General features: G+C 39.2%; 2 protein-coding genes across 2 annotated transcripts; both read right to left on the minus strand.

Annotated features, from left to right (window-relative positions):
- Positions 1–2,436: 2,436 nt before the first annotated feature.
- Positions 2,437–5,501, minus strand: LOC106177698 (uncharacterized). The gene has a single exon (XM_013560546.3). The coding sequence runs from the start codon at positions 4,868–4,870 to the stop codon at positions 3,890–3,892; it is 981 nt and encodes a 326-aa protein (XP_013416000.2). The 5' UTR covers positions 4,871–5,501; the 3' UTR covers positions 2,437–3,889.
- A 2,350-nt stretch (positions 5,502–7,851) lies between these two features.
- On the minus strand, positions 7,852–16,185 carry LOC106177712 (uncharacterized). The gene is made up of 9 exons (XM_087005956.1): positions 16,100–16,185; positions 12,390–14,298; positions 11,914–12,113; positions 11,256–11,409; positions 11,024–11,108; positions 10,373–10,475; positions 9,152–9,272; positions 8,660–8,775; positions 7,852–8,299 (listed from the first exon to the last, which is right to left on the minus strand). The coding sequence occupies exons 2-9, from the start codon at positions 14,269–14,271 to the stop codon at positions 8,264–8,266; spliced, it is 2,697 nt and encodes an 898-aa protein (XP_086862082.1). The 5' UTR covers positions 14,272–14,298; positions 16,100–16,185; the 3' UTR covers positions 7,852–8,263.
- Between the last annotated feature and the right edge of the window lie 130 nt (positions 16,186–16,315).

Raw genomic sequence — 16,315 nt, forward strand, 5'->3', positions numbered from 1 at the left:
ATTTTACTGTTTTAAATCCAATAGGTTTTTTTAAAAGTGAAATTCCATATTTGTTCAGGAGTGTAATAAGAAGAGATTTTTAAACAGTACATAATAAATCTGTTGCTTAAAAGAATGGTTTATTAATTCTAATTCTAATGTTTACATCCCTTTGTTTAAGGTGTATAGATGCTAAATGCAATGTCGAAATGATCATAGGCCTATGGCTATTTACATAGGGAAATGCTGTGAATAATTTTCCAGAAATACAGATTTTATGCTGCATGTAACAAATAAATGCAGAACATTGATAAACTAAAAAACCACCTAGAGAGCACAGACCTCCACCAAAGCAGCTTAATTCTCAATTAATTGATCAATGGATCACCATCAAAATCTACTTGATTCTAAGTCGGCCCATTACTGACCTATCCTGAAAGTTGTATCAAATATTCGTTCATAACTTTTTGAGTAAGGGTGTTAAGTAACAAACCAAGTCAAAAATATAACCTCCATGGTGGAGGCTATTAAAAAGGGGTGACTTGGACCTAAGGGACAACAATACTTTCAATAAATATATTCTTGGCTAGCGTGTAAAAAAAAACAAAAAAAACAACATCAAACTGGCAGCAGGTCCGTTAGTTCACAATCAAGCCGCCAGACGGCAGCACATTGAAGTGCAGCGTCCACACCTGTGCCTAATGCGTTGCTTAATGGTCCACGATGAATTGTGCGGCTAAACATGACTAAGATTAAAGTTCCATTAATTGACAGAGCCCTCCCTAAACACCTGGCTTCTGAATAGATCCTGCTAGGAACACCTGGGCGCACGCTGTCGTTGTGTTATTACATTGCTATTTGCATTTCAATTCCTATTAAAGGATCCAAGGAAGCCTTATATGTTGCCTATATAACTGATATAATACGGCAGGTGCGAGGAATCGCCACTATGGCCATGTCGCGAGGGACAAAAGGGGGCCTTATGTTTGTTGACTTGAGGAAATGGATATATAAATCATGATCAACTCAATATAATTATGTCACATCAAAAGTTACAGCATTATCTTGCTCCCAAGCACAGCGCATTTTCAGAACTGGCAGAGAAATGCCAGCAGCAAGAGAGTGCGCTTCTTTATTACGAAGGTTTGCTATGTGTGCGAGAGACAGTTCGACAGAAAAGAGAGACCTGTAACTGACAAACAAACAAAATTCTCGATATTCTTTTTTCATATCCGTATTTGCAACAAAAATATGTTAACTAATAAGAACTTTGTACATGCCATAGTTTGGCACAACCTAGCTTAGAGCGTTACCTTCACATAATTTGTGTACCGTTAGTTGCATTTGCTAACAACGTATTGTGCATGGTGAGAAAGATAGGTAGAGTGCATATACCTTCTATTGTTAGCTTTTTATTTTCAATCATATGATGTATATTCAACTTGAGCACCATGCGCATACTTAATAATTAAATTTTAGTAGACAGGGAAACAAAAATTTGTGTTTATGGAAACATATGGGCGCTGGATATTTTACGGCCATATTGATAGGAATATCGATGCCGAAAAGCTTGCGTATTAATCTTTGAGTAAATTTTTGTTTTCATTGGCTCTCTCTGAGGCATAAAGTTCCTCTCACATGGAAAATTATTCTGTATTAACCCACTATTCATACTTATAGCAAATAACTGAGGGATTCTGCACTCGACAAATTAAGTTGAACCCCCCTTACTTTGAAGCCGACGTTTTTACCTTCTGCTCGCGAAATCGTTTTTCTTCCACGTTACACTTGTTTACTTCTGGAAGTGTGCTGGGCTGTGGTTGTTTCCCCAAGCCTGATTCCAGGGATGAAGTCAGTGCAGTTTGCAAAAAGGGCTCTGAAGAGAGCATAGAGCACAAATGAGCCGTCAAATTTTGTTTCTCATAAATCCAAAATACTTGGGTGTCATATCCATGATATTGCGCCAAGTTACACGTGTTTGTCGTGGAATTATGTCTTAAATATTTCTATTAACGTTTTAACATTTTTAATAACCCCGTACCTTTTATTGCCTTTAATCGTGTCGTATAGATATGGTACACCCCTTTGCAGTTATGAAATAGTACCCTGTTCAAAAATTTCACTTTTTACACAAAATTAATTTATGAGGCAAGTAAAGAGTTTTACAAGCGTACTTACATATATATATATATATATATATATATATATATATATATATATATATATATATATATATATATATATATATATATTCCATATTAATCACCACAGATTTGTTTGTGTGTGTGTGATATAATTAAAAATACCTGACCCTCCCCCACCTCCAGCTGACCAAAAACACTTTCATTTTATGGATAATATTTTAATATTAGTTTAAAGTTTTGTTAACAAGTATTATTTATCGTATGAAATGTTCAAAACAACAGCAAAAATTAGAACAGAGTAAATATCGTGACCTAGTGCATCAGTGATAATTTATTATGGCATGATAAAAAGTGAAGATCAATAAACCTGAAGCTCGTACACAGTAGGAGCATATGATGATGTGGCTGGCCGGGTTCAAACTGGAAGCACCCTGTATATCAATGGACGCAGAACATGTCAATTATACATCTATTTGGCATATCTAATTCAAGTCGGCTAAAGTCAAGGTTCACTTATATCAAGCTGCTATCAACCCCAATGTGTATACTGTACATACAACACAAATCTTTGTTCTACATTATCTTTGGCATTTTACTATTGCAGCTGAAAGTGAGACAGGGGCCCGCTCAGGCTGATGTGCACGGGGAGAGAAGATGCCAACGAATTTCTTGTGAACTGAAGGACTTATAGCCTACTCAGTACAAGGTCTGTTCTGTTCCAAACGTTTCTCTTGCAAGTAAGTCTACTGCGTCGTCGTTGTCCATCTCTGGTCACTTAGTGGTACTCTCTCCTGTTTTCCCTGCCAGTACTTTTTTTTATTCCCGCCATATCACTTTTGTGTGAACCAAAAGAGCAGACGACACTTCGCAAAAGGTACATAGGTTGCAGCAGGTGTCAGACCCACCTGCTCTGTGGGAAAAGCTGCCGTGACAACGTAAAAAGAACGCATGATATTAGTGTTAATTAAAAGCAAATCGCGGTTACTCCTCTTTCAGGGTTTTAATTTGTGTATGGATATATACCGAATAGATAAGTAGGTTTGTTTGGATTTTTTTCCGTTCAGATTCTGCTAAGTGAATTAAATTCTGGAAAAGTTGTTACGTTTCTCAGACGACACCTGATGCGCGCCCCGTCAGCACTAGAACAGGTGTTCAACTGTTTTCTTATGAGCATTTCCCTGAGAGCGACAACAAAACTTGTTTTTTTCTAAGCCCTCTCACACATTTTTGTCGTTCGTTGAGTGCACCGGCGTCCTTGATGTCCCTGCGTCTCGTAGCAGTGGCGCCAGCACCGCTGTTAACCGGAGCTAATTGGAAATCAGATCCTACGTCAGGCAGTGGAGCGTGTTGGACCAGATGGCCCCGGCAGCTGCTACCCGCTTCATACACGACTCGCGTTACACCGGGGATGACCCCAGCCGGGTGGCGCGAATAACTTATCTTCACTTTAGGCGCCAGTCTTACGCAGACGCATCAATTTCCAACAAAACAAATCCACATTTCCGTTTGTTCTGTAAGCCACCTGTCCGCTTTGGCCTGACCTTTGCGGTGTAACCCCGCATAGTGCCTATCACGGGGAAGGAGGCGCGATAAGAATATGGGTAAGAAATGTGTGAAATTACCAACGCCTTGAAGATCCTTGAACATAAATCCGGTATCAACCAACAGTACAACATATTTTTAATTCGTGAAGCGTCCTTTTTTCAAGAAAAAAAGTAGTGCAGTAAAATAATGGTTTCCAATTTTTGTTCTTATTAATATCAGCATCAATGCCGTCGTCTCGCTCTCCCCTCTGCATTGATAGTTTTCGTACACAGTTCTACACATTCCTGAAAGTTCAATCCTTTTTGGTCTTCGCTGTAATCCATATCGGCCAAGCGGGCCAGAGACAAGATATAACTACAAGCTATTCGCAAAATTGCTAGTTTTGAAAGTTTTTGGTTATTGGAATACGACGGCACAGCTCTGCGTAGTCTCTCAAATGCTGCGCTTATCGTGTGTACGCGCGTGCGTTCGCGGGCATTGGCCTCCACGCGCCTCTCTCGCGTCATATTTTTGTAATTTTTCCGTCGTCTTGAGCCGTGTTTTAACCCTAAGTCGTCGTCATAATCTTCAGCCTCGTCATCTTCACCGGCGTCTGCTGCAGGATACGTAGTCCTTGCCGTCTCCACCGCAGCTGAATTGGAAGCGCTAGACGTCGACTGCGACCGTCCCGTAGCACGCGACGACTCGCCCTCAGCACTTTTATCGTTTGGAGGTGCTATGCTCCTTTGGAATAGATTCATTGTAGAAAGAAGTGCAGGGTGGGGGTATCCGTACATGCCAGCATACTGCGGCGGAAGATAAAACTGGAACGGCCATCCCCCGGGATACGGAGGTACCCGACCGAGAGAATCTGGACTTAACGATCCGGGGTGACTTGGGGGCGTAGGGCCTGAGTGTGCTGGTGAGGGTATGGTTGCTTGTCCAACATGGCCCCCAGGGACTACCGTGCCTTTAACAGTCTCCCCCGCACGTGAAATAATCGTCGCCCTCTGCTCATACCCTGGGCTGGCTCTGGCTGGGCTTGGTGGGCTTTGACATAACCTCTTTACGCTAAAGTCAGTTGTGCGTCTCCGAGGCTCCTGTAGCTTACGCTTGTTTTTCCTAGAATCTTCTGTCGCCTCGGAGGATTCGGACACGGTCCGGGATTTAGTGGACAGGTCTAGAGCTTGAGGCTCTGGGTCGAACTTCGTCGCACTTGCCATTGTTTGGCATGCGAGTGAAAGTGATGTCTGAGTTTCAGCTGCCGTTACTTATACTGCCCAGCTTAACGTGACGTAGACTCACTCACAAGGCGGGGAATTTTAAGTGTTCCTCATTCCTACATGACTGACTGACCGCTGGCTACTCAATAAGAAAATTGGTCAGTGGTCAGGACACCTGTTGGTCACGGTGCATTATCTCTCACAGCTTAATGTTTACACCTGAATGTGTGTGCGGTAAGATTCAGGGGGAGCGGGTGTGTGTGGCCGTCGACGTGCTGTGTACACTCCTTTCAGTAAGGTGTCCGAGGTTTAAGTGAGGCCGCCTGTCAAAGGCAGCCGTGAAAATAACCTCACTTCACTTGCTGTACGTCCGTGTAATGGGTCACGTGCGACCAGACACACTCTCGTAACGTATGTTCAGCGTGACGACTGACTGACGCTCCAGGTAGAAAGGATACTAGCTCCGCGGCCAGTGATTTATGCTACTACCTGAAGAGAGAGAGAGAGAACGATCTGCATTCCACAGTGCACTAGTCTGCGTTATAAGATGCAGCAAACATCTGGCGCTCAACAAGCCAATTAATAATAACAGATTGTGTTTACAACCGCACTGGGCCAGTCACCGGGTCGATAAAACTACAGTCCTCGCTCACTTATATTAGAACCCTTCAAATCGGCCTTCCGAGCCTCTTACACAGAATGAGATGTACATGAAGCCTCCTACACAGACATATCTTTTCTTTTTTGCTTAAACCATAACTCGTTTGATTTCAAGTCGTAAGATATTTACCATTTCAGAGGGATGTTATAAAGTTTCCTTTACAAATTCAATGAGAATGTATTTTGGACATAAATGTGAAATATAAATTCGAAAAACGTCAATGAAACTTTATTGTCTAATGAAAGAAACCATAGTTCACTGCATGAAAGAGAAAAACATTTCTTGGCGTTTAGGATTTTTTAAAGTATAAAACAGCTCGAAGAACTGCGGAGGAGGGTACTGAAAACGCAGAACAGTCTTTAGGAGTTCCAAGAGCGTCTTGTCAGAGTAAGATATTGTTTGAAGCAAGACGGCTTTAATTAAAGGCACCGGAAGAATAAGTTATTCGCGCACAAAAGCAGTTGTGTACCAGCTGGAAAGTAGACACCCTGTCTCTAGTGTTAAGCATGACGAACAACATGAAAAAATAACAAAACTGGCTACATAATAATTAATGATATCATTTGTACTCAATATTAGTGACATACAATTTGTCTTTTATCGCTTAATGGGCCTAATGGCATTGGTTTATGTTGGGGAAAACACTGATATCGATTAGTAGGGTTTACGCGTAACAGCCAAAGATGGAATTTTGGATGAAAGATTTCTACATTTATATATTTTTGATAAGAATATTTGTATTGTGAAGCCTTCTATATTTCGAAATGCACGCACCAGGTGTATGTGCAGTGTAAACTGAATACCAACTACATTAATGTATTACTAAGAACCTAATGTGCTTGATCTGGCTGTCGGCTAAATTTTTTTAAAATTCCACTTAAATGTCAATGCATCAGTAAATAGATAGATTATTACAATATATAGTACACATATGTGACAAATATCCCACTAGAGCTGTTACTAAATTATTGTATCAGAAAGACTATATAATACCATTGGGGTAACTGATTTTAACTGGGGGGGGGGGGGGGAGATAGAGAGAGAGAGAGAGAGAGAGGGTATAAAAACTAGATTAAATTACTTTACAGTGATTTAGTGATTTATTACAGTGGCGCGATAGGTGAGGGAAAATTTCATTTGCGACCCTGAACCTAGCATGTTCCGTGGTGATAGCAGCGTTTAAGTGCTGTGTCAACAATTTCCCATATTGTACAGGGGTTCCCACCTGGCAAAGGCAAACATCGCACAGCGTGCACGTGTTAACAAGCTCACAACTTTAAAGCAATTCTGTCCCAATTAATCCCTCAATGTGTGCGCCGAGTCAACACCGGCCATTCACACGCACACGCATGTAACTTTACATGATCGATCCCTCCCAGCGTTTCCCAGATTCTACTGCACACAGCGAAAACTAATCTTTTCAATTTCTTTTCTGCCACCTGTGCGGTTTAGATTGAATGAATACAGGTAAAGACGGCTAGGAATCGATATTACTGTGGGTGAATAGGGGACAGGTGGTGAGCTTTCACAGCAGACGACCATTAGATTGAGCGAAAACAATACTTTGGTACCGGAAACTGTGTTACCTTGGCAACCAATACAAGTCTCACCTGTCACTCTATAGTCTGTTGATTCTCTGCGTTAATAAGGGCGTGCACCGTATTGAAAGCATATGAACCGTTATTATTTTTTTTTTATCAAAAAAGAACAGCAACAAAGGCAATCCTTCTCGACACGAATATCCTTTTTTCAACCCAGGTGTGTTAACTGAAGTTCGACCCCACCCATCAACCCAAGTGAAGAAAAACGAGCTAACGCCCAACGTCATCATTACATAAAGGGACATTAATTAAAATTTAATAAATTATAGTTAATAACATACGAATGGTTATTTGTACGTAGAAGTTTGAGAACCGAGCACCATATTTTGGCGGCAAATGTGACATTTTCAAAATAAGTATCAGTAAAATTACTATCTGACGGCAGGGTCCGCCAGTAGTCTGTTACTAAATTATTGTATCAGAAAAACTATAATTTCGTTTGCTATTTTAGAGACCCTCTGTGATATCAGACGGTCCAGTAAAATGTAGACACTGCTTTTAGTAGGCAAGTTGTACGCCGGTGCGACTTTCGTTTCTACATCAATTAAACACGCGCACATTACTGATAGGGGGATATTCCTATAAAAGTAAACATTTTTTCCAGTAAAAGCCGACATTTCTTTCAAAAATTGTGACGGTAGTCATTCATAAATGGCAACTGCTGTAAAAAAACGTCAGACAATAGTGTCTACGTTGACAATTGCATCAGCACAACGAGATTTACTTTTCAGTTGTTTTTATTGAACACAGAACAACATCGAGGCAGACGTTATATGCAACTGAAACATATATTTACGTTAATTTTTTCATCTATTTTTCCTTCTTTGACAAAATAGCAACAGCGAGCTCCAGTGTGAAATGTGTTAGGTGTGACAATACAAGTTGAGAAAGAACGTGTTGTCGTTGCGTTATCGTTATAATCACAATTTCTGTTTAAACAATTTCGACCATGATAGCATATCTCAATATCAATAACTGAATAAATAAAAAAAAGTTATGATATAGCGCAATATAGCATGTGCGTTTGGGGTAATATTCATACTGAAATGATGCCAACATTGATCAATGTAAACAAAAGCATAGCAGGACACAAACTCTGAATCTTCCTGTATCGTGGAAGACTACACTCTGTTACAGCACATGACGACACACTGGACATGTCCCAGACTGAAAAGACAAAAAAAAAAAAAAAAAAAAAAAAATTCATAATTAGGATAGTGTAAGGAATAACCAAGTGTTGCATTCTAAACATATCAGCGCATTATATTCAGGGCATTTTAAGCATGTTTTGGTGCAATGCATAATGTGTTTGAAAAGTGTGCTGCAGAACTACCGGTATAACTGTGGTAGTGTGCATTTTTGTAAGACTAAATGGTTTTGTTTGATATCTGCACAAAAGACAAGTTATACACTTGTGTAAGGTATGCTGGAGTACTTGTCTTATTACAGATGTGTGAGCATGTCTGTGCATGCATGAACATGCATGCGCGTATGTGTACATGCCTGTTGGATGGTATTTTGATTTACCTTGATCAACCAGGCTTGAATACAAAGAGGATGGAAGATATGCAAGCAAGGGAGCTGGGAGGCCTTTTCCCTATAGTTGTAATTGTTTAAACAAATGGGACACTGTGACTCATTCTCTGTAATGGAAAAAACGTCATACACATAAAGCAGTAAATCTTTACTTAAAGGAAAATTTTAAAAATAATCTTACTTTTTATTAAATTAAATGAAGGAGCATGACAACTGACATGGCAGTTTAATTAAGAAAATATAACACCCCTATCAGAGAGTTTATTTTTTTACAAAGAGACAAACTAAATGGTAAGAATGTCCGATAGGACTATAAAGTGTAAATCAGTCAGTTGCATAGATGACTTAAATAAATATATATTTTGACGATGGTGTACCAGTCTTTTCAAAAGAGACATCGAGGTTCTTTTTTCTATTTACATAATAAATACAGCTTGGGGAATAAGTTATCTAGTACTTTTACAGTTGTGTGAGTAACTTTACCTATGAGATCCTGGCCTATATCTACTTGAGGTAGATTATTAATGGCCTGCTGATCTGCTGGAGGTGGTGCTGTGTTATTCATAAGATCTGGGTGAACAGACAACATCTGCAGGATTACATTCTGAAAAAAATGACAGCTTACATTGAAACTGATCTGACATCTTCGATACAGCTTTTTAGGGCACTGTGGTGGTGCATTTAAAATTTTTCTGGGATCTTAAAGTCATAATAACTCTTCATTTTGGCCAAAAATTGGATTTTCCTGGAGTAAACGGCAATTTTCCCGTACTTACCAATGGTCAGCGACCCCATTCCTGCATTCAAAGTTAATCCAGGGTTTTTTTCCTAAACGTACGGTTTTTTGTTAAAATCTCTTAAGAGCTCTCTCTGACATCGCATAGTCACTGTTGACCTACTTAAAACCGCGGGAAAAGCAGACAACAACAACACTATATAAGATTCATGAGATATATTCGTCTTTTTGTTAAAAATGCATTAATATCCACAATGTGTGCCGTTCTGGGCTTTTTGTTATCCGACGCACTGTACAAAAACTCGCAACTTACGTCTGCGTCCGCATTAATGCGTTTGGCGCCATATGTTATTTTGGTCTCGAATGAACGCGAGAATCCGCGTGACACCATTACGTCATTAGCAACGAATGCCTTGATGAAAGCTTTGAAAGCCCTATTGACAAGCACAGATTTTAGTTTTACTACAATAACGGCCGTTTTAGTGGTAAAATACAATAGAATATATTTCCATGCGTTGTTTACAATGTATTTCATGCGGAATTTTGAATCTCAAAGGAAGAGTTATTATTGCTTTAATGACATTTTAAAAGGTCTAGAGAATGCCTTGGCTTGGTCTTACGGACGACACATGTAACTATGACGACACCATGACAACTTAACTCTGATGCCTTCATGATGTCTTCCAAGGGTACTGTGATGCTGGATGAAATCAGGATGTCTTCTATATGTCTTAATGAAGTTTCTCATATAACTGGAGAACATCCTGATATCAGGCTTGCTTAGTCTTTACATCAAGATGGTCTCCAGATATCTTAAAGACACAATCATTTTGTAAAGCCTCTAAGAGGGGCAATAAGAACATCTTCCATGCCAGAAGTGTTCATGACCTAGACCAGTGGTTGACCGGTCAGTATTGTGCAGGATGTCCAACAATGAGTGAGTTGTGTCAGTGTGTGTATTGCATTACCTGGAACATTGCCTCCAGGATATCTCTGCGTACTGTCTGACCAAACAGAAGCCACTCCAAAGGACTAGGCATTTCAACTGGAATTCCAGGATCAAGTGCATCTCTGCAATAAAAAAAAATATATATATATCAATACTAAATGCATCTTATAAAAAAAACTGAGCTGAAAAAAGAAAGAATGAGTATAGTTATTGCAGGCATTCACATCAAACTTGTCAGACCCTACACAAAAGAAGAGCAGTCTAATCCATTGATGGTCTCCCTGCCTCCATTAAAAGGATTAAAGCATGGCTCTGAAGTTTAATTGCTAGATCCCTGCAAAGACGGCACATATGAAGGTGGGGAGACCATCGGTGGATTAGTTGGATCTTCTTTCATGTAGGGTCCACCATTTTTGATCTGCGAATCAGTAGATCCCAGGATCATCTGTTGTGAATGTGTGTCTGTCATACAATAATATATCTTTTTTGAAAGTAAGGAGCATAACTTGATTCTAACTTCTATCAGTGTCACAATCAAACAATCCACTTATACTAACATCAACAAAATATTAAGATAATCTGTTTAAACCATGAAAAAAAAAAGGTTAGACAGTGAGGAAAAGACTGTATTTGAAATGTCTTCACTTAGCTATCTTAAACGGGGACTTACTCCAAATCTGTTCCTCTTGCTTCTGCCAAGATATTCCATCTGTATTCATCTTCAGTTTCATCTTCAACTGTCAACCACTGTCTATCTAAAATTCAATAAAACTGGCTTGTGACTGTCTTTACTTTGGAAATGGGTATGTACTCAGTTCTTTTATTTCAATTGTCATGTTACTTTAACATAGTTGTATGCGCAAGTCGGCAATGACAGTGCCATTTTATGATATAAAATTTACCTCTGTGTGTTCTAGAAAATCTACATGAGGCACAATCACACTCAAACTCATCATCAGCATCATTTTCAGTGCTATCACTGCTGGTGCTGTCCTCTATTGGAGGGTTATACAAACTAGCCGCACTAAATGTTGACTGTTCTAGATCTGTGGAACTCTGAAAAAAACAAAAGACATTGTATGGGATAAAAAGGTAAATTTTTCACCAACAACTGGGAAATAAAACATAAATATATATATATAATACTGACAATTTGTCAAAAACCAATCAAATATGCATAGCATAAAATAGGACACATCTACCAGACAATGGCAGTTTATTAGAAATTATATATCAACATAATAAATGACAATACTGTCCAGATCAGTAATTTACAAAAATATAATGCACTGACTTCAATATGTCAGTAAGTTGATGCACTCCTCCCCCCAACATACACAAACCTTTGCCCTTTGATATCCTGTTAATCCCTATACCAGGTTAAGCCATCATCTAAAAAAGGGGGCTATAAAGGAAATTGCATGTGGGGAATGCATCAAGCATCTGCTTCTTGAAAGGAAGTGTTTTTGCCCCTTTTTTTTAAAATCTGATCTGAATGCAGTTTATTTAGTACATTACATGTAGGTATGAAACTTTGAGTGTCTTAGGTATGATACTAACGCTGTCTGAAATGACTAGAGGCGGTGGGGAAATCCTGCCTGACAAGTTGCCATGTTGGTTTAAACTGACATCACTGGAACACTGAGCGTGTGTGGATGTAATGTCGCTTTCATAGCTGTGATCTGTCAACGCTGGCATACTGCAAGCTGAAGAACTACTCACACTTCCAACTTCTGATGAGATATCTATCAATTCTGGGACTAAAAATGGATAAAAATATTGACAATATCAAGACCTTATTCAAAACAGCTATGGGCTTACAACTGAAATATTGAAGAATTTTTTTCTTATTTACAATAAACAACACAAACACACAGAACAGCTCTAAAATATTTAGGTTGGTCAACCATTCCAAAAGCAAATGTATTAATTTTCATATAAAATTATTTTAAAGCTGACACTGTCTTAAGCTGCACCAAAACATAACAATTTGTTAATAGCATAACTGTAGATTGGTATAAAATATCAACTCTAACCTCCTCTCTCACTGGATGCGGACGTTGAACTGTCTGACATTAGGGGAGGCACATCATCAAGGCACCAATCTTGATACAAAGTGTCCACCCAGGGGTTGCTATGAATGTTGCTAGGATAGTTGCCAAGTTGATTGCTAGTTGCATGACTACTGGGGCCAGGCCTCCAATTTGGATTGTTTAGGGAAAATTCCCCATTTCTGGAATGACACTTTGGCATCACCTTGTCTTGGAGATAATTTGTTTTCATTTTGCTGCTTGTCTTTTTCACCTTAGAAGAAAGCAAAGCAGTATTTTCATAGTCATTGTGTCTACCATCACTTTCACTGGAACTAACCAAAACATCAGGTCCACAGAGAGAAGACACTTGGTTCAGATCTACAGGTGGCTCTTTGTGCCTTTTGTTAAAAGTTTGGGAAATTCCTTTTTCTAAATGTTTCAGTGGTTTCTTCTTTTTTCTCTGAGTCTTGGAATGTTGTAACGCAGGCTCCTTTTCTACTGGAAAAGTTAGAACTTCTGAACCAGAATGCAAATTAGGAGTAACATTATAACTCCTACTAGCACCTACATTTGGAATAAAAGAACTTTTACAAGGAGCAACATGCTGTTTTGTAGTAGCACCCATCGAACTGGTAACTGGAGCCTCATGAGCAGTTTTTAAAGATGGGGAAAAATGATTTTCATTGTTTTTCTTTTGCACATGTTTTGGCACTCTTGGAAGTTTGTTTTTCTTTGCATGTAGCAGCTTGTGATTCTTTTCTACTAATTTTTCTCTGTCAATATCTGAACTTTCACTGGAGCGATCTAAGTTTCCCACCAAACCATCTACAGATGGAGGAATTTTTAATATGCTACTTTCTGACTTACTGCCTTTTGGCATTGACTTTTTGCTCTTATGCTGTCTTTTAACTGCTGTGCTTGGCCAATTGGCATCTCTATTTTCCTCATCTGAATGCACCAGGCTGTCTGATGTCCTACCCTCACTTGAACCTTGACTTGTTTTGGCCCGCACTAAAGCGAGAGCATTTTTTACTGTAAACTGCCCATTTTTGCCATCTGGTGGTGATTCCCTAGTCCTTTCCCTAACTTTCTGTAAAACTTTGGCTGCAGTAGCATTTTTCAAAACAGGGAATCTGGCCATAGCACCATTAACTGAAGACTTTTCCTCAATCTTTCTTGGCTCAGAAGCTAGACTATCTTGTAGCATCAAATTCATGGGGTCTTCCTCCTTTTCTCTATCATCCAAACTGTTTTTACTGTTTGACATTTTCATCCCGACTTGATTTAAAACATCTTTAAGAACAGCTCCAGCCTCACGCCATTTCTTAAGTTTGGTCCTTTCATCAGTTGTGTCAGACTCTTCATCCTCATTAATACTAGGAGCTTTTTGAAAATCCCCATTAAAATGGGTTAGATGAGGCAGGGAGACATTATTGTCTTCTGTCACATTCTGTGGCAGTTTTGGCCTAGCACCCCTATGGACATATTCTAGGTGTGCTTGGGAATACTCCTTTACATTAGGTGGAAGACATCCATCACATTCCTGACCTGATAAAGGCAAGGTATTGGGCACGTCTTCATCGAATGTATTTTCATTCAGCTCTGTCATTCTCTTTGGACCTTGTAAACTCTGTGCAAGGTGTGGCATAGAATTTGCCTCGCCTCCATTCAATGTTTGAAAGTGTTTGACAAGCGCTTTGTTGGACCTGTTTTTGGAACTGCATGAGGCATCCTTCACACAATTTTCATCTGATGCGGTTACTGTTACTGGGTCACTTTCCTCTGATGTCACTGGGACTGTGTCACTTTCTTCTGGTGTTAATGTGAGTGGGTCACTTTCATCCGATGTAGCTTTTTCAGCATTGGCACTTGAGGTGGTTCCCATGATGCAACTGGACAAGTATGTCCTTATCTAAAATGTAAAACAATAAATCATACATCAAACAAAATACTACTAGATCAGTAAGCATCTGTCATAAACAATGCATCTTTAAAAACTAAAGGTATACTGCAGTCATGACAATGTCTAATTTATGTTTCCCTTGGTTGCAAAGTTTCTTTTATCATATGTACATATTCATAAGCAAGAAAACCTAAACTTAACTTGACAGAGCAATCTTGACAGAGCTATCAGAGCAATCTCACCAACAAAAGCTTTGAGAGAAACTTCGGGGTCCAGACATGAAACACTGTTTTAGATCTGTATATCTGAACATGTATAATGGGATAAAACACTTAATCTTGACCCTTGAGAATTGAATTAACAATCTCAGAATTCTGTGATTCTGCACAAAAAGCTAATGTTGGTTGTAATGTCTGGGGCCTTTGAGTGCAAAAGGGTTCAAACTCTACATGCGCCTTGAACCAGATTACATCTCTGCTCTGAGGTTTAATTGCTAGGCCCCTGCAGCTAGCGACGGCGCATGTGGAGGCAGGGAGCATCAGGAATAAGCGGCATCCCTTTTGACCTATGGTTGGCCATATTTTGTTGAAGGATCAGTAAGCACAAGGATCATCCATTCTGAATGGGGCCTAACAGGTTTAAATCAGAATACCTCGTCCTGGCATCTAGGCATGGAATTTGGCATAAGGAACTGTAACTGTTAGTCACGCTCGGCTGTCACCTTGATTGGATAGTAAACGGTTGTCGTAAAATCGCTAAATGATATTAAAACCCGGTGCATAAACTTGAAAACCACCTAGGACAACCTTTCACTGCCACATTAATCCAATACAATGCAAAAATAAACTATAACAAGTGGTTAAAGCCTTCAAACCGAATGTCGTAAAGTCCCCATATACCTCCATAGAGACAATAAAATAGAGTCAGCTTGTGAAACAAGAAGCCACAATTTTAAACATAATAATCGAAATAAAATACTGCCGGGCATCGGAGCGGCCTAAAACTTGGCACGCTTACCGCAAATACTGCAGGCTACATCATCCTGTCGCTCGTTTGTAAATTCCGTGCATCAATCAAACCGTAAATCAAAATTCCACCTCTGATGTTTATATTGATCCTCTCTAACCTACCATTTCGAAAAAGAAGCTATGCCATTGGACAATGCGACCTCTGCGGTTACGTCATTTCCTGAATTGGATTGTAGAGAGGACCGATATAAACATCAGAGGTGGAATTTTGATTTACGGTTTGATTGATGAAATAGTCAATAGTCCGAAGGTTCATTGGTCCGAATATTCACTATAGAACCTTCGGACCAATGAACCCTTGATTAAAAAATCGATGAAAATGTTACCACTTTTCGGACCAATGAACCTTCGGACCTTCGGACCAATGAACCTATCGAGACGCCCCTGGATTAATGTGGCAGTGTAAGGTTGTCCTAGGTGGTTTTCAAGTTTATGCACCGGGTTTTAATATCATTTAGCGATTTTACGACAACCGTTTACAATCCAATCAAGGTGACAGCCGAGCTTGCTGTTAGTGTTAGGATACACAGAGCTTAATGTTTTTCTTGCAATATGAGGAATTGACCTTGTTTGATGCCTACTTCAACAGCATAAATATATTATGTCTATTTCATACTTATCATACAAAGGTATCTTTTCATTTACAGAAAGTAAGGTTTAGTCTAAGGTCCTAAAAAGAGTAAGTCACAAAATTCAGGTTGTGGTTTTTTAAACTATACACAATTGATATTTAAAAACCTTATTAATTAAGGATTGTAGCAAAACAGTATTGAAATACTTGCCCTTCAATTTTTCATTAATTTAAATATCGTTCTTGCATCGAAATTATCTTGCCAGGGTAGCACCTTCTTTTTGTCGAGTTACCAATATATTTTCATGTAGTTTCGAACTTTTATGTTTTGTACGTATAGGCTGTTTATTATGTTCAATCCATATAAAAAGCATGTTTATAAAAATAATTGTTATAAAGCTGTTTGTATAAAAACCATAAGCCGAAA

This window comes from Lingula anatina, chromosome 2 (genome assembly GCF_051362555.1).
Source record: "Lingula anatina isolate TDL-2025a chromosome 2, LinAna3.0, whole genome shotgun sequence".
In the NCBI taxonomy this organism is placed as follows: domain Eukaryota; kingdom Metazoa; phylum Brachiopoda; class Lingulata; order Lingulida; family Lingulidae; genus Lingula; species Lingula anatina.

Excerpts from the sequence above, each read along its gene's own strand:
- LOC106177712 (XM_087005956.1), bottom strand. The coding sequence starts at position 14,271 with ATGGGAACCACCTCAAGTGCCAATGCTGAAAAAGCTACATCGGATGAA. Across the intron at positions 12,114-12,389 it reads CGCATCCAGTGAGAGAGGAG|TCCCAGAATTGATAGATATC; the intron begins GTTAGAGTTGAT and ends ATCCATTTTTAG. Across the intron at positions 10,476-11,023 it reads GCAAGAGGAACAGATTTGGA|AGATGCACTTGATCCTGGAA; the intron begins GTAAGTCCCCGT and ends TTTTTATTGCAG.
- LOC106177698 (XM_013560546.3), bottom strand. The coding sequence starts at position 4,870 with ATGGCAAGTGCGACGAAGTTCGACCCAGAGCCTCAAGCTCTAGACCTG.